A 14,294-nucleotide genomic window follows, 5' to 3' on the forward strand; every position below is an offset into this window, starting at 1 on the left:
AGCTTCCTTTGTGCTCTTCAGAAACCTATGGGTGACCATACGGATACTATGTCCATATCTTTCACAGTCTATGTATATTTCTCACTATTAATAAACCTTTAACTACGACTTTCACCAACCTAAACTAAATTGCTACCTATTAATAGTTATTAGTTGTTTAAATGTTTTACTATGTTTTACTATAATGTAATACTAAGATCTACTTAACTATGTCTATTTTAGTGCTTCTTGGTTTTGCTTGATTGATTGTGTAATTTTCCTATTGTTTTTTAGGGTGACAATTTAAACATCTGTCCAGGGACATTGGATGAAAAATAGCCTTCTGACTAATTCTGGTGCATTCGTAGCAATGCTAATTATTGTACACTGTTCCTGCCAAATAAACAAACAATAATCAATGAATAAAGAAATAAAGAAATATTAAAGTAGTTGCTGGGTTTAGGTATTGGATTTAGGAGTAGGGATGTAGAATAAGATCATCCAGAATGTATGCTTTAATAAAAAGCCACTGTCTTAATAGGGAGGTAATAAGGCACAAGTAAATAGTGAAAATTGGCACTCAAACTAAAGCATTAACATGCATAAAATAAGCTTTATTAAATGTAATAAATCAAAATGAAATTTAGTGGACCTGCTGTGCACTGGTTTATTCCCACAGGGTTTCTCTGTCTATATTTATTCATCATCTACTTCACATCTATCATCCACTTATCCATATTTGGGGTCAGTATGTTTTTCCTTAGTAGAATTTTTTTAAAAATCTGAAAGAATGCATTAAGTAATTACGCAAAGTGACAGAAAATACATTTACAACATTACAAATAAGTGCTGTTTGACACAAACGCTGTTCCTTTGAACACAAAAAATTGATCAGTACTGTTTCCAGTGCTTATTATGAGTACTAAGTGAGCAGCACAGCTTAGTAAAATGCTTTCTAAAGGATCGAGAAGTGGTGACGACTGAAAAGTTTTGCTTCAGAGGTACAGTTTACATTTTAAATATTAAAACTAAAAACAGTTAATGGTTTAAACAACGAGTTCACATTACTGCTTGAACTTCATTTTTAATTAAATGATTGCAGTTATGTTGTCAAAAAGAAAAAATATACACTACCGGTAAATAGTTTAGGGTCGTTTTTTTGTTGTTGTTGTTGTTGTTTTTCTTCTTTTTTATAATAAAATTATTCTGTTCATCAAGGCCGCATTTATTAAATGTAAAAAAATGTTAAATTGTTAATTAATTTATTCATTCATTCATTTTCTTTTCGGTTCAGTCCCTTTATTAATCCGGGGTCGCCACAGAAAAATGAACCGTCAACTTATCCAGCACATGCTTTACACAGCGGATGCCCTTCCAGTCGCAACCCATCACTGGGAAACATCCACACACACTCATTCACACACATACACTATGGACAATTTAGCCTACCCAATTCACCTACACCACATGTCTTTGGACTTGTGGGGGCACCTGGAGGAAACCCACACGAACACGATGATAACATGCAAACTCCACACAGAAATGCCAACTGACCCAGTCGAGACTCGAATCAGCGACCTTCTTGCTGTGAGGCGAACATGCTACCCAGTATGCCACCGCGTCGCCGTTAAATTGTTAAATACTTACTTATTAAATATTTATTTATTACTTATTGTATGTATTTTCAAATGAAATTATTACTCCAGTCATTATTGCTTTTATTTATATTACCAATAATAATAATAACATTAATAATAAAAAGAATCATGTGCCTCTGAAGACTGGAGTAATAAAGCTGAAAAATCATCTTTAAAATCACTGAAATCAATTATTAAATTAAATTCTAAACTACTTTTGAACAGTTATTTTATAGTCAATAACATTTCATAATTCTACAATTTATACTGTATTTATGATTAAATAAATGCAGCCTTGGCGAGCAGGAGAAGCTCATTTTAAAACATGTAAAAAGACCTATCCCAAACTTTTGAACTGCTATTACCCTCAAACTTTTAAATGGCAGGGCATGTGGAGATGTGTTTTTAATGAAGATTGTGTATTTACTATAGTTTGTAAGTAGAATTATAATTTCTTTGGCTGTGTAAGACTGAACAGTGAAAAAGCAGGGCATGCAAACAACATAGATTAACTGGGAAGTATTTACACTCCACTAGAAGTAGAAACAGATCTCTGCATGCAGCAATGATGTAGTACACGCATGCAAAGAAATCATCAGAAACATTAACCAACGGCCAAAGAAATCAAGCCCACCCAGTCAGTAAGCAACAGTTCAGCTTTTAATGAAAGATTTTCCTCTTGGCACAGATCTGCTATTAAATAAATAAAGCAATTGTTTCCATTCATCTATATGAACTAAAAAAAAAAAAGCATGAAAAAGGATTACCAAAAGACACAAGTTGTCTGTACTAGTGTTGGGGTGTGGCATGTAATGCTACCACATTGTGTTATTTATATACAAGCACCTCCATGAATCACTTTCAGTGTGTCTGAAAGAATGTGTCATCCATATGACACAGTCAATCACACTAAACAAAAGCACAACAGAAATCAAGAAATGTTATATAGGTACAAATGGCACTATACAAGATAGCCGATCATCCAGATCCTCAGCATAGACTCTTTCTGTTATCACCACAGTGGTCCATTCATGTTGTATTTACAACCACCAAGCTACAATTGTATGGAAGGTCAATAGGGCCAAAAGCAGCTAGACCATGTCAATGCATCAACAAGCACAACAGCCAATTTATATAAATGAGAGAGTATGTTGTGCTTTATGTATACAGACTTTAAGTCATGTTTATTTCTGAAGGTTATTGTAGTGTACAAACGTAATCCATTTGGTTCTACTTGACCTGCCCAGAACAGGATTCAAACCAATGTTTTGCCATGGGAGGCGGACATGGTAGTGCGGATGTTAAAAATTGCAGCCTCTAACACCAACTCTTGGCACTTTTGTTGCAAAGTTCTTGGGTTTCCCATGGAATTGGGCCATTTTTGGGTTCTTTCTTTGTTTATTTTTTGCTGGCTCAACTGGAAGGTAACACAACACCCAGCTTCAAGAATACAGATTTTGATATGCACTACCAAAATGCTAAGCAAAATAATATACGGTTAGTATTGAAATATGTTTGAAATAAGTTTGAAATAAAGTAATTTTTCTCATCCCTTTGGCAGATTTTTTTTAATCTCGCAGAATTTTGAAAAACAAGACAATGAGTTTTGCTTCTCTAGAAAATGCTTCTTGAATTAAGAACCTAGATATTTTGACAAGAAAAAAAACTCAAAACCAACAAAATCATCAACAAGGTCACACTGTGCACGTCTAAGCGAACTAATGCAAAATGTCCAAAACTGCCATTTTTCAAATATCATAAAGTTCATCTGAAATTGATCTGATCATAAAGTGCATGTTCATGGTCAAATTCTTTTGTCGAAATACTTTTGGCCCCGATAGCCTTCCATATTTCTGATCCTATCAGACATCTAAACAATATGGTGACTCACTGAAAAAATAACCACTGTAGGATGTAAAGGAATTATTATTATAAATGAATGAACTGCGCAGTCATATATTTTGTGTTTGAACTTTTCATTTTCTTTCCAAGCCATCGGTGCATTTTTTTAGCAGCAAAACATATTTAAAATGGAGACAGCTCACTGTAAGGAATAACAGAATGATAAAACGAGAGGGAGAACTAAGCTTCATACCACACATTCATTCCCCTGCAACAGCGAGACTGAGTGAAGGTCGAGTGTCACTGACTTACTAGCCGTGATGAGACCACCCTGAAGCTGCAGGTGTGTTTTCTACAGTCTCGTGTAGAGTGATGCTCTCACATTTCCACCGTCCTACTGAGCAGAAGAGTCAGCCTCTATCCAAACAGAATAAACACACCCCATCACTCACAATAACAGGCTATTTCTTAACTTGCTAAACACTCTCCATGTTGACACCTCTGGATTATCATTATCAAGCTAGATTATATTAAATTCAGCTACAATTAAAGGACCTGCTGTGAGTTTCAACACACACCTGCTCAATAGCAGGACGGCTGTTCTGCTTCATAATCTTCTGTAATGTTGTTTTCGGAAGCACACGCACACTCATTAAGTCTCTGTCAGTGGGGTACTGGTGAGTTATGGGAGGACTGGAGACTCCTAGGCGGCGATACTGTCATCCTGCCCCTGAGGAATGAGACAGCTGCCATACACACTCACTCCCTCTAGGTGACTTGGAATACGTCGAACCTAAAATAGATCATAATGTACTATTTGAACGCAGTTTAAAACTGCTGCAAGGGAACAGATGAACTCCAAATAAACCAAATACATCTTTTTTATGCTACTAATCTGCCAATGCTGAGCTAAAGGCACTACCATATGGTGTACAAAACCAAAAATCAGTCTGAGGAAATATTTTGGGAGACTAAAAGAAAATGATTTGCAAACAAAATGTCCATATAGTCCAGTGGTTTACAGCTCTCTTGTCAAATCAATGACTAAAATGGGAACAAATGAACCTGAGAAAATGAAAGCGCTATTGATCCTTGGCAGCACAGATTCCTTTATACTTTACAAGGTCAAAATAGACAACTTGAATGATCTTCTTTCTGAACTTATAATACTAAACCAGCCGCAGTTACAATATGATGTATAATATTGTGTCATACAATATAAACTGTTTTCAGTGTTTTCCAATCAACTGATTTGACTTGCCATAAGCATGACAGGAATACGTTTTTCAAATAAATTACTTTTAACAAACTTCAGAACATTACTCTACAATCAATATTCTCATATTGTATGATACACATATTTAGCTATAAACTCTGATGCCTAGTGGTCTTACAATGAAATCAGCTTAATGTTACCGGGACAGGAAAACATTAAAACAACAACAACAACAAAATAATGAATACAAATGTTTCAGTAATAAAGCTTACGATGGATTTAAATCCAGTACATCTTGATATAACTGCAGATTGGTGGCATATTAAAACAGACGGACAAATAAAAAAAATTCAATCTGAATAATAAAAAAATGATGTCGATAATACCGATAATCATAATAATAATAATAATACTAGAGGTAGCAGCTGATTATGATGCTCTGTTTTCTTCATGTAGATTGGTAGAGTGTAGTTCTCACACCGTCCTTCAACAAAGTTCTCTCTGACAGTTTGAGCGTCTTTACTGGCTCTTTCTGTACATGTATCCTGTATTGCATTTTTAAAGGTGTTGATTCAGATCTGCTGTTTCTGAGAGAAGCTCTTCGTAGATAAAGTGTCTCGAATGCAATGGCACAAGAAGTGCTTTTCAAGTGGTCTTCAGTGGAAAATATAAGAAAGAAAAACAGGATAAGTGTAAAAAAAGACACCTTAGGCACACAATGATTCGCAGATCCACATGTACACACACACACACACACACACACACACACACACACACACACGCACACCCACATAATGTAAATTACAAAACCAAGGAATTGAATTCCTTCAAAAGTGGTTTCGACAACTCTAAATTCTTCATTTACCAGGGCTGATCACCTTTTCAACCAATCAGAAAAGCATTAAAAGAGCAAGATATGAAGGGAGAGAGAGGACAAGAAAGATAGGCAGAGAGAAGAAGAGCAAGAAAGAGAAACATAGAGCCCTTACGTATTATGTAAACCTGTCCAAAGCTCCTGCTGCCAAAGACAGGAATGAACACATAAGCACACATTCAAACCGACCCACACAACCTCTCTCACACACACACACACTTATATATATATATTTATATATATACACACAAATGCACACACGTGATCGGGATGCCTTGTGTCCTTCTCGGCCTCAAGGTGGCCGTGCGAGAAGATTTAAGATAATTGATTAGTTACATGTCTTTCCTGCTTGACTCTTCAGGACTGGTAGAAGTGATGATAGTGATGGTGATGTTCGTGATGATGATGATGCTCGTGTCTCTGGACCACCTGAGCAAGTCCTCCTTCATAAAGCACCAGACTGGGCAGATCCCTCACATGTTCTTTCTCTAGCACCGGGCCGGACGTCACACTCGGCCCCAGGGCCCGGTAGTGCAGCGATTCTTTAGGCCTCTGCTTGTGTCGTCGGTATGGACCTGAGCTTTGGTGCGGAGGGGTCTGGCTGGGGACCGATGGGGGAGGTGGTGCTCCTCTCCTCATAACTCGGCCTGCAGAGGCCTGGGTGGGTGGCGTGCGGTGGGTTTTGGGGGATCGAAGAGCGTGTGTGTGTCGGGTGAGAACGGCAGGTGGATCTGTGGAGATGGTCTGTGAGCGGCGATGGTGAGTCGGGTGAACCTGGCCATTCTCTGGTTCTTGAGAGCGCGAGCGGCTCTGATTGGACGAACGGGTGGCGTGGGTAGGTTTTGCCGGTTCGGTGGCAGGAGCTGCTAAAGGATGCACAAAATAATGATTTTATTATACAGTAAAATGTGTTTTATCAATGTGTACATGTATGCTTTTATCTGAGTATATTTGTTCTTTGATTTGTTCTATTTGTTTATTTTTTTGTATTTGTCTTTTGTATATTTTGCCTGATATTGATGCTGTTTCTTCATATTTGTTTATGTTTGTGAAGTGCTTTGAGTTGCATTTATGTAGGAAAAGTGCTATACAAATACAATTTATTATTATTTTTTATATATGCTATGGTTGTAAATAACACCTTCATAAACTAATAACGTTACATTCCAATGGATTTTACAGCATTTTTATTACTAATTGTTTTCATATACAATTTGTCTGACTTATTTTTAAAAAAATGTTGTTGTTTTTTTTTTTTGGCTGTTTGGTCAACTCCAGTGCAAAATAAATAAATAAGTAAATAAACAAAAATTGAACCTGACATCCTCCAATTTTCAGATTTGTGCAAGAAATGTATGCAAATTAGCACAAATGCAGTGTTGGGCAGTAGCGTCGCTACAAATAGTGACGCTACTAGCTTAAAGGGCACCTAGGTTACCCCTTTTTTTGTGTCTCCAGAATGTGTCTGTAAAGTTTCAGCTCAAACCACCCATCAGATTTTTCATTATACCTTTTGCAAGATTCTATTTTATACATTTTTGCACTAGGGGGCTGTTTTGTCATACTAGTCCTCCCCGCCCACCATTTCTACGAGCCTTTCTGCGTGCCTTAATCTCCTCCCTCGGCTGCATCAGACAACAGACAGACTTAAAGGAAGCAGATCTCACGTAGCGTTTGTGAGAAATACTGCAGTAAGAACTTTATCAATGAGTATTTTTTGTGCAGTTGCATCGATGAGTCACACAAAGTTCACGCGCGCACACGCACACACAGATACACATGCACACACACACCGCAGCAGACACACACACAGAGACAGACAGAGCGCCCGTTTAGCTTTGCACTCTTTTTTCACGCAAATGTGTCAGGATACAGGTTAATATCCACTGCTGTATGTATATCTGTTATGTTAATGTACAAAATAAACCTGACCGGGATTGAAGCGTCTTCCTTTATAATTGTTCTGACACACGGCTGTGCTGAAGAAGTGAATCTGAAGTGAATCGCTGTAATACATTCCACACATGCTCTGTTTTAAAACATTTTAAACATGTGAAACTTACTCTTGATCACATTTGATGATGATTGATGATCCTAGCGAACTGAACACACCTTTTATTCCCGGTTGCTTTGCGCACGTCTGGTCTTGTTGTTATGTTTATACACGTGACTACCAGGACATGGTAATATGCGCAGCTGTCGATCAATTTGGTGGGTGGGGGGACCGCACTCCTACGTAAAGTTGCGGTCGATCTGAAAACAGCTCCAATTGGTCCACCGTTTTTATGTTGTTAAATTGAAAAAAAAGGACTGGGTGTGTTTATTTCACCCCAATATGACGGTCTATACACCATACATGCACATATGTCTGTCCAAACAGCTTGAAAAGTAAATTTTTCACCATAGATGCTCTTTAACTACATTTCTCAGTAGCGTGTTGGTAGCGTCGCTACTTTCTAAAATCAAACAGTTTTCAGTAGCAAAGCAATTTTTTTTGTCAAGTAGCGCAGTAGCATCCACACAAGCCATATTTACCAACCGCAAATCAATATGTGACAGCACTGATATTCAGAGAGCTGTGAGGCCGGTGTCTAGCCGATGAAAGTAAATTCATATGATGGCAAGAATGAGAATTTCTTCTTCCTGTTTTTCGATGGTCGACAACAAACTTTTTGGTGCGTTATCGCTACCTCTTTCTCTGGTTAGTGACATCGATAACACAAGAAATTTGCTTGATGGAACGATGACTGAGGAAGAGGAGTTATTCCTGAAGCAGGATTCCTCATGACCATACCTCGAGAAGTACATGTTAAGATGAAATAACGTTAATTCTGTAATTTATAGTAAGTACTATAATATTTTTGAACAACACAATAGTGAAGTTCTCCCTATCTGGGAGCCTCGGCTGGGTCAGCGTTTCTAGAGTTGGCGTTTCTGTGTGGAGTTTGCATGTTCTCCCTGCGTTCATGTGGGTTTCCTCCGGGTGCTCCGGTTTCCCCCACAGACCGAAGACATGTGGTAGCGTAGGCTAAATTGTCCATAGTGTATGAGTGTGACTGAGTGTGTATGGATGTTTCCCAGATATGGGTGAAAGAATGAATCTATGTATCGTATCTACACATTAGGTGTAATTAGGCGCTAAATGAGGATGATCTTTGGCTCCTTTCACTGTGTGTAAGATCTTACCTGTTCCAAAGCGGGATGTGTAGTTTTCAATGCCGGCCAAGTCAAGATAATGGTTTCTTCTCTCCAGGTTCTCATCCACACAGTGCCGCTGGCAACCCTGCTGGCTGTGGTGCTCGGCATGATACCGCCTAATACAACAGAGTCATGGAGTCATGAGGTTGTGCACATAACAATTCAATATTGTTCATTAATCAATAATTACAGTTGAATTTTTATACATTGTAGGTTTATGTTTAGTAACAATCAATAATGTATGAAATTAACTTCTCAGATAGAGTACCTAAGAAAAGCTCTTGACTTCTTCTCTGAAGTCTTGGAGTCCTCTATGCACTTTTCTCCCTTATGCTTGGGATTGGGGGTGTCTGATTGAGAAAGAGAGAGAGAGTTGGGGGGGGGCTTTATCAAAGAGAACGGCGTTGAGTTGCACAGCATCACACACACACACACACACACACACACACACACACACACACACACACACACACACACACACACACACACACACACACACATATACTGCAGCAGCTTTAAAGACCAACCAGAATAAGAAAGAAACCTTTGTTCCCTGTTTTCTATTTACTTTGAAGGTTCATAAAAGAAGAAAAAACAACAATGCTTCATTTATTCTATTTTGAACCTCAGGCCTCATATAAATCTAAAAAACACACACTTGTGAATTTGCATGAAGACAGCTGCTGTTCAAAGACTCTTCTCTTTCAAATACATGACGGGTATAAATAGCCCAAATGACAGCACTAAACAAACAGAAACACTTCTGTTTCTTCACAGTACTTTCTGTTCTCCATCACACTGTTTTTTTTACCGAGTAACACAGTTAGAGAGTGGCTAAATGTGGATTTATTTATTTTTCAAACAGCAAAAGACTGTCTGAAAGAAGACTTTCAGAGAGGGATAAGATAGCGCTTTCCAAAAGGAATCCAAAAAGCTCCAAGCTGCAGAGGTTTGGGTTGCTTTCTCTCGTCTTCTGCCTTTGACTATGAACTCATCACACAAGAAATACAACGACATGGAAGACGGGGAAAAGGAGGAGGGCAAAAGTGTAGGAGACAGCATAACAAGAACTTTGTTCGCCCAAAAATTCTGTCATCATCTACTTGCCCTCACGTCGGTTTCTATAGGCTTGTTTTTGTTTCTTTATGAAACACAGAGATGATTTTTAAAAGGGTCAGTTCAACCCAAAAGAAAAACTCTGTTATCATTTATTCCCTCATTCGACTTTAGAACAAAAGTGAACATTTTTTCATCCTAAACTCTAATGCGTAAACACATTTGTAAAGACATCAAAAAATAAATCCAATGAGTAGTTTTCAAGCTGCTCGTAAAAACAAATAATATTAATGTTTCCAACAAAGCAAATTAGAATTATGCAGAAACCTGGAACCTCGCATAAAACATTTGCAAATTAAGCACAGTTTCCATCCAATGAGAACAACAAGAATAAAATCGCCACTTCCTCATAAACTGACGGCAAATATCAAAAGGAAAAATGGAATTTGCTGCAGTAGCACAAGCCTTTTTTCTTATATAATAAATCACTTGTGCCTCCAAAGATGAAGACAAAACCCAATGAACGATTGGTGGATTTTGAAGGCGCGAGTCCACTCGTTGAATAATTAAGCACTCAAGATAATTCCAGCAGGTAATAATATCAAGTCCCTTTGATGATGGACTTTGGCTGAGGAATTTTAGAATGACCAAAACAACATTTCAGAAGTTTTACAATGTGCTCAGTCTGCCAGTTTGTCCATTAATGTCCTTTATCACCACAATGTTTTGCTATCACATAATCTGTTAAAACAAAATGACTTTTTTGATGAGCGTGCAGGAATTAATTTATTAAATGTGTTTCTAATCATACCTTATGCGGTTTTTTCTTATTAGATAATTTTTTTTTTTCAGGAATTACTCAGCTCTCATAATCACCAGCGATCTAATCCTGACAGATTGCTGGTAAACACGCCGATCGCCAACGGACTACAAATCCACCAGTACATGGACTACAAGTTCCAGTCATGCACCGCTCACACGCACCTGTTCCAGATTCTGCTGATTGCACACACTCACAGCCAGAGAATCATTATGGACTGATAACAAGGACTATATACACAGCACACATGCACACTTCATTGCTAAGTCTTGTTATACTGAATTATGAACATTACGACGCGTTTTCCTTTGCCTTGCCACGTTTGACCTTCACTGTGTTTGATTGTTTATTCCTTTCTACTGCCTGTCTTCTGACCACTTGCCTATTTTTTGACTATGACTCTGGATTGTCTGTATGTACCTGATTACCTCTGTGTTGACCGTTGCTTGCCTGACAATTTTTTATAAACCTGCATTTGGATCCACAGTGCTTTGTCAGCGTTTCCTTCACATTACATCAGTTGTGCACATCAGTTTTTTTATGCACATTTTTTTAAATTGATGTGCATCTTGCCATTTCCATTAGCCATTTTTATGTGTTATTCCAAAATGCATCTAAAATAGATAAATAGAAATTTTCCAACATCCTTAACAATATAAAATTTTGTGTTGATTAGAAGGAAGAACTCATCAAGGTTGAGTAAGTGAGGACAGAATTAAATTGAATTAAAGTTTTTGGAGTGAAATCTTACTGGCATCTCTACTAGCTATGTGTTATTCTGAGTGAACTCTTTATCTTTGTGTGTGTGTGTGTGTGTGTGTGTGTGTGTGTGTGTGTTTGTGCGTTTACCTGCGTTAGTCTGAGTGCAGTTCTTCCATCTCTGGCTGGAGTCTGGGGCCACAGACAATTTGACTCTGAGGGTCTTACTGCTGCTGGGGGAGTGATTCACTGACGCGTCCACCACTTCATATATAGTGTGCAGAAGACTTGTGATGTCCTTGATACAAGATAATAGAGAGGTTAAAAACCCTACACAAAATTAAGAGAACTTCACTGACATGGCAGGACTGACTAGGCTTCTATTTGCTGTACGTGAAATATGATAAGATGCATGCATTATTGATAATTCATGCACAGACATATCCATAATGTGTTAATCAGCGTCTCTATAGCCCCAGGGAGGGAAGACAGGAGAGCACATGTAAATGCAAACATGCAACATGCTACACATCTGAATCTATTTAGCATGTGATAATGAAATGTAATTGCAGATCAACGAGGAAGTTAAGGAAAACACTGAGAGTAAATAAAAGATGCAGAGAGAGGATCTGTGGTGAAAGAAGACATCAGTCTCAGCCGTCTTACCTCTCTGGTGACCTTGCCATTGTTATCAAAGTCGTAGAGAGTGAAAGTCCACTCTTGTCTGTTATCTTCTTCCACTGATACAGCACACTCCAGCTCCTGATTAATTATCAACGATAGATTATTATTGTTTCAGAAACACACACACGTTCAAAATGCAATTCATAGGGCCCTATGAAATCTGGATTTTTTTTTTATTTTGCTAATTTACTTTTGCCAATCTTGTTTTTTCCATTTTAAAAAAATGTATTCTGTTTATCTGTTAAAAAAGTTGTCAGTCTCATGCAACCCATTCTGCTTTATGGCTGGACTTTACATCGTGGAAATCAAAGATTCAAATAATACATTCATACTTGAGCTGCAGGATATAGGAAAAATCTGACATTGTGAAATTTTCTTTTTCTGCGATATATATTGCGATATGGTACAGAAATTGAATAATTAAATATAAAAAGTAAAATAGTATTGTATTAATTCTGTCAAATTATTCTTTATTAAAGTTACAAATGTACTTCTCTGTGCTCAAATGTTTGATAAACTCTCCTGAAATGTCTTTAAAACACATGCAAATGATAAAGTTTCACTCTGTTATGTTTATATTTTGCAATGACTCCACAAGTCTCATGTATTATCAACTGTTGTGCTAATCAACTATAATCCCAACCCAACATTGCATATCCTGCGATGTGACTATTGCAGACAGACACATTGTGATATCGATGCTGAAACGATTTTTATTGTGAAGCCTTAATTCATACGTTTTAAATTGCTATGATTTTATAAAATGTGTCTTCCTCTAAGATTTAATAATCACAAAATTACTAAAATGGCTAGATTTTAACTTAAAATAACTATTTTAACATATTTTAAAATGTCATTTCTTTTTGTGATGATAGAGCTAAACATTTTCAGCATCATTACTCACATTATCCTTCAATATATATCTTTTAACATGACAAGGAATGATCAAGGAATATTTCTTATTTTTATAATGTTATAAACAGCTGTGCTTATTTTATTATTATTATTTTGCTGAAAGTGCGAGTATATTTTCGGTAAATATATAGTTTAAAAGACTAGCCTGTATTTAAAAATAAAATATTTTTGTAGTGAATAATCAGTGTCATTGTCAATCTCTGTGATTTTTTAGATATTTTATTCATCCTGGCTGAATGAAAATATACATTTTTTCTCCTAAAAAAATCTTACTGTCCATAAAATTTGTGAAAGGCAGGGTATGCCCAGTTCAGTGTGTGCTTATGTGTGTATGTGTGTGTGTGATATAAACTGACCTCAAACTGTAGTTGTTTGTGTGGGCCAACAGTGGCAGAGCCTTCCGTGCCCTGCATTCTCTCTTCCACACTGCAGCTGTCTGTCTTCTCAGGGGGCAGAGCCACTGCAGGAATACACACATCCACATCATGTTGAGGAAACATTTAAAAACCCCTTAAGGTACTTTAATAACATATTTAATGTTTTTTTTGTTGTTGTTTTTCAGTAACTGATGGTAACATCTGGAAGATCATGTAAAACTATGAAAATATTCAGAATTTTATTTGTGAAAGACTTTAATAAAACAGTGGAAACTGTAGTGCACAAGTTATAAAACTTAATTTGACATTCCCAGGATTCTCTGGATAACACTTCTTCTTTTTTCTTATTGGTTATGTATATTTAAATTTACAGCTTAATTAAGTTAATGCTTATAGTATTATTTTAGACTTAAATTTGTTACAATATTTAGAGACCTAGCACCTACGGTGCATAGGCCCTATTGGAATTGCTCTGTTTTTTATTATTATTATTATTTCGCCCCTAATTGAGGGAATTTTGAGGGTCTAAACATCTCGAAAACTCATGAAACTATGCACACATACCAGTCGTGGTGAAAATGACCGTTTGATATGGGTTTTAGTAGTGGGTGTGGTAATATGGCTCAAGAGCGCCACCTATAAACATTTGATGAAGTGGCCCCCAAGCTGCGTTTCATGCACACATACAAAAATTGGCATACACATCAAACATGCCAATACCTACAAAAAAGTCTCTTGGAGTGAAATCTCAAACCCAACAGGAAGATATTTTTTACTTCCTCTGTCGAAAAAAGTGCAGTTTTTGCCATTTCCAGGTGTTGTATTTTAACAAACTCCTCCTAGGGATTTATATATATCAGCTTAAATTATTATTGTCCACTGTTCTCTGTCATCCTAAGGCCACAGGAAGGCAGTGAGCCTGGGTGCAAGGTCCGTTTCATCGCTGCTTGCAGCTTTAATGGTGTTTTGTGTTTGTGTGCATGACACTTTCCTTCTA

The 14,294-nt window shown here is 37.2% G+C and overlaps 1 protein-coding gene across 3 annotated transcripts in view; it reads right to left on the bottom strand.

Annotated features, from left to right (window-relative positions):
- Positions 1-2,254: 2,254 nt before the first annotated feature.
- The window catches only part of nkd1 (NKD inhibitor of WNT signaling pathway 1), a 43,884-nt gene continuing 31,844 nt past the window's right edge, over positions 2,255-14,294 (bottom strand). The window contains exons 5-11 of one of the 3 annotated variants that reach the window (XR_008838088.1): positions 13,277-13,380; positions 11,988-12,083; positions 11,472-11,619; positions 9,015-9,096; positions 8,735-8,862; positions 4,037-6,414; positions 2,255-3,875 (exon numbers count right to left, since the gene is read on the bottom strand). Coding sequence is in view for 2 of the 3 variants with exons in the window: in XM_056461795.1 (XP_056317770.1) it covers positions 5,906-6,414; positions 8,735-8,862; positions 9,015-9,096; positions 11,472-11,619; positions 11,988-12,083; positions 13,277-13,380 (1,067 nt within the window). In the remaining variant the exon portion in view is untranslated. Of the gene's footprint in view, positions 6,415-8,734; positions 8,863-9,014; positions 9,097-11,471; positions 11,620-11,987; positions 12,084-13,276; positions 13,381-14,294 lie in introns of all 3 variants that reach the window. The other 2 variants (XM_056461796.1, XM_056461795.1) reach the window with 2 other exon arrangements.

The sequence above is a fragment of the Danio aesculapii genome, chromosome 7, assembly GCF_903798145.1.
Source record: "Danio aesculapii chromosome 7, fDanAes4.1, whole genome shotgun sequence".
Taxonomy (NCBI): Eukaryota; Metazoa; Chordata; class Actinopteri; order Cypriniformes; family Danionidae; genus Danio; species Danio aesculapii.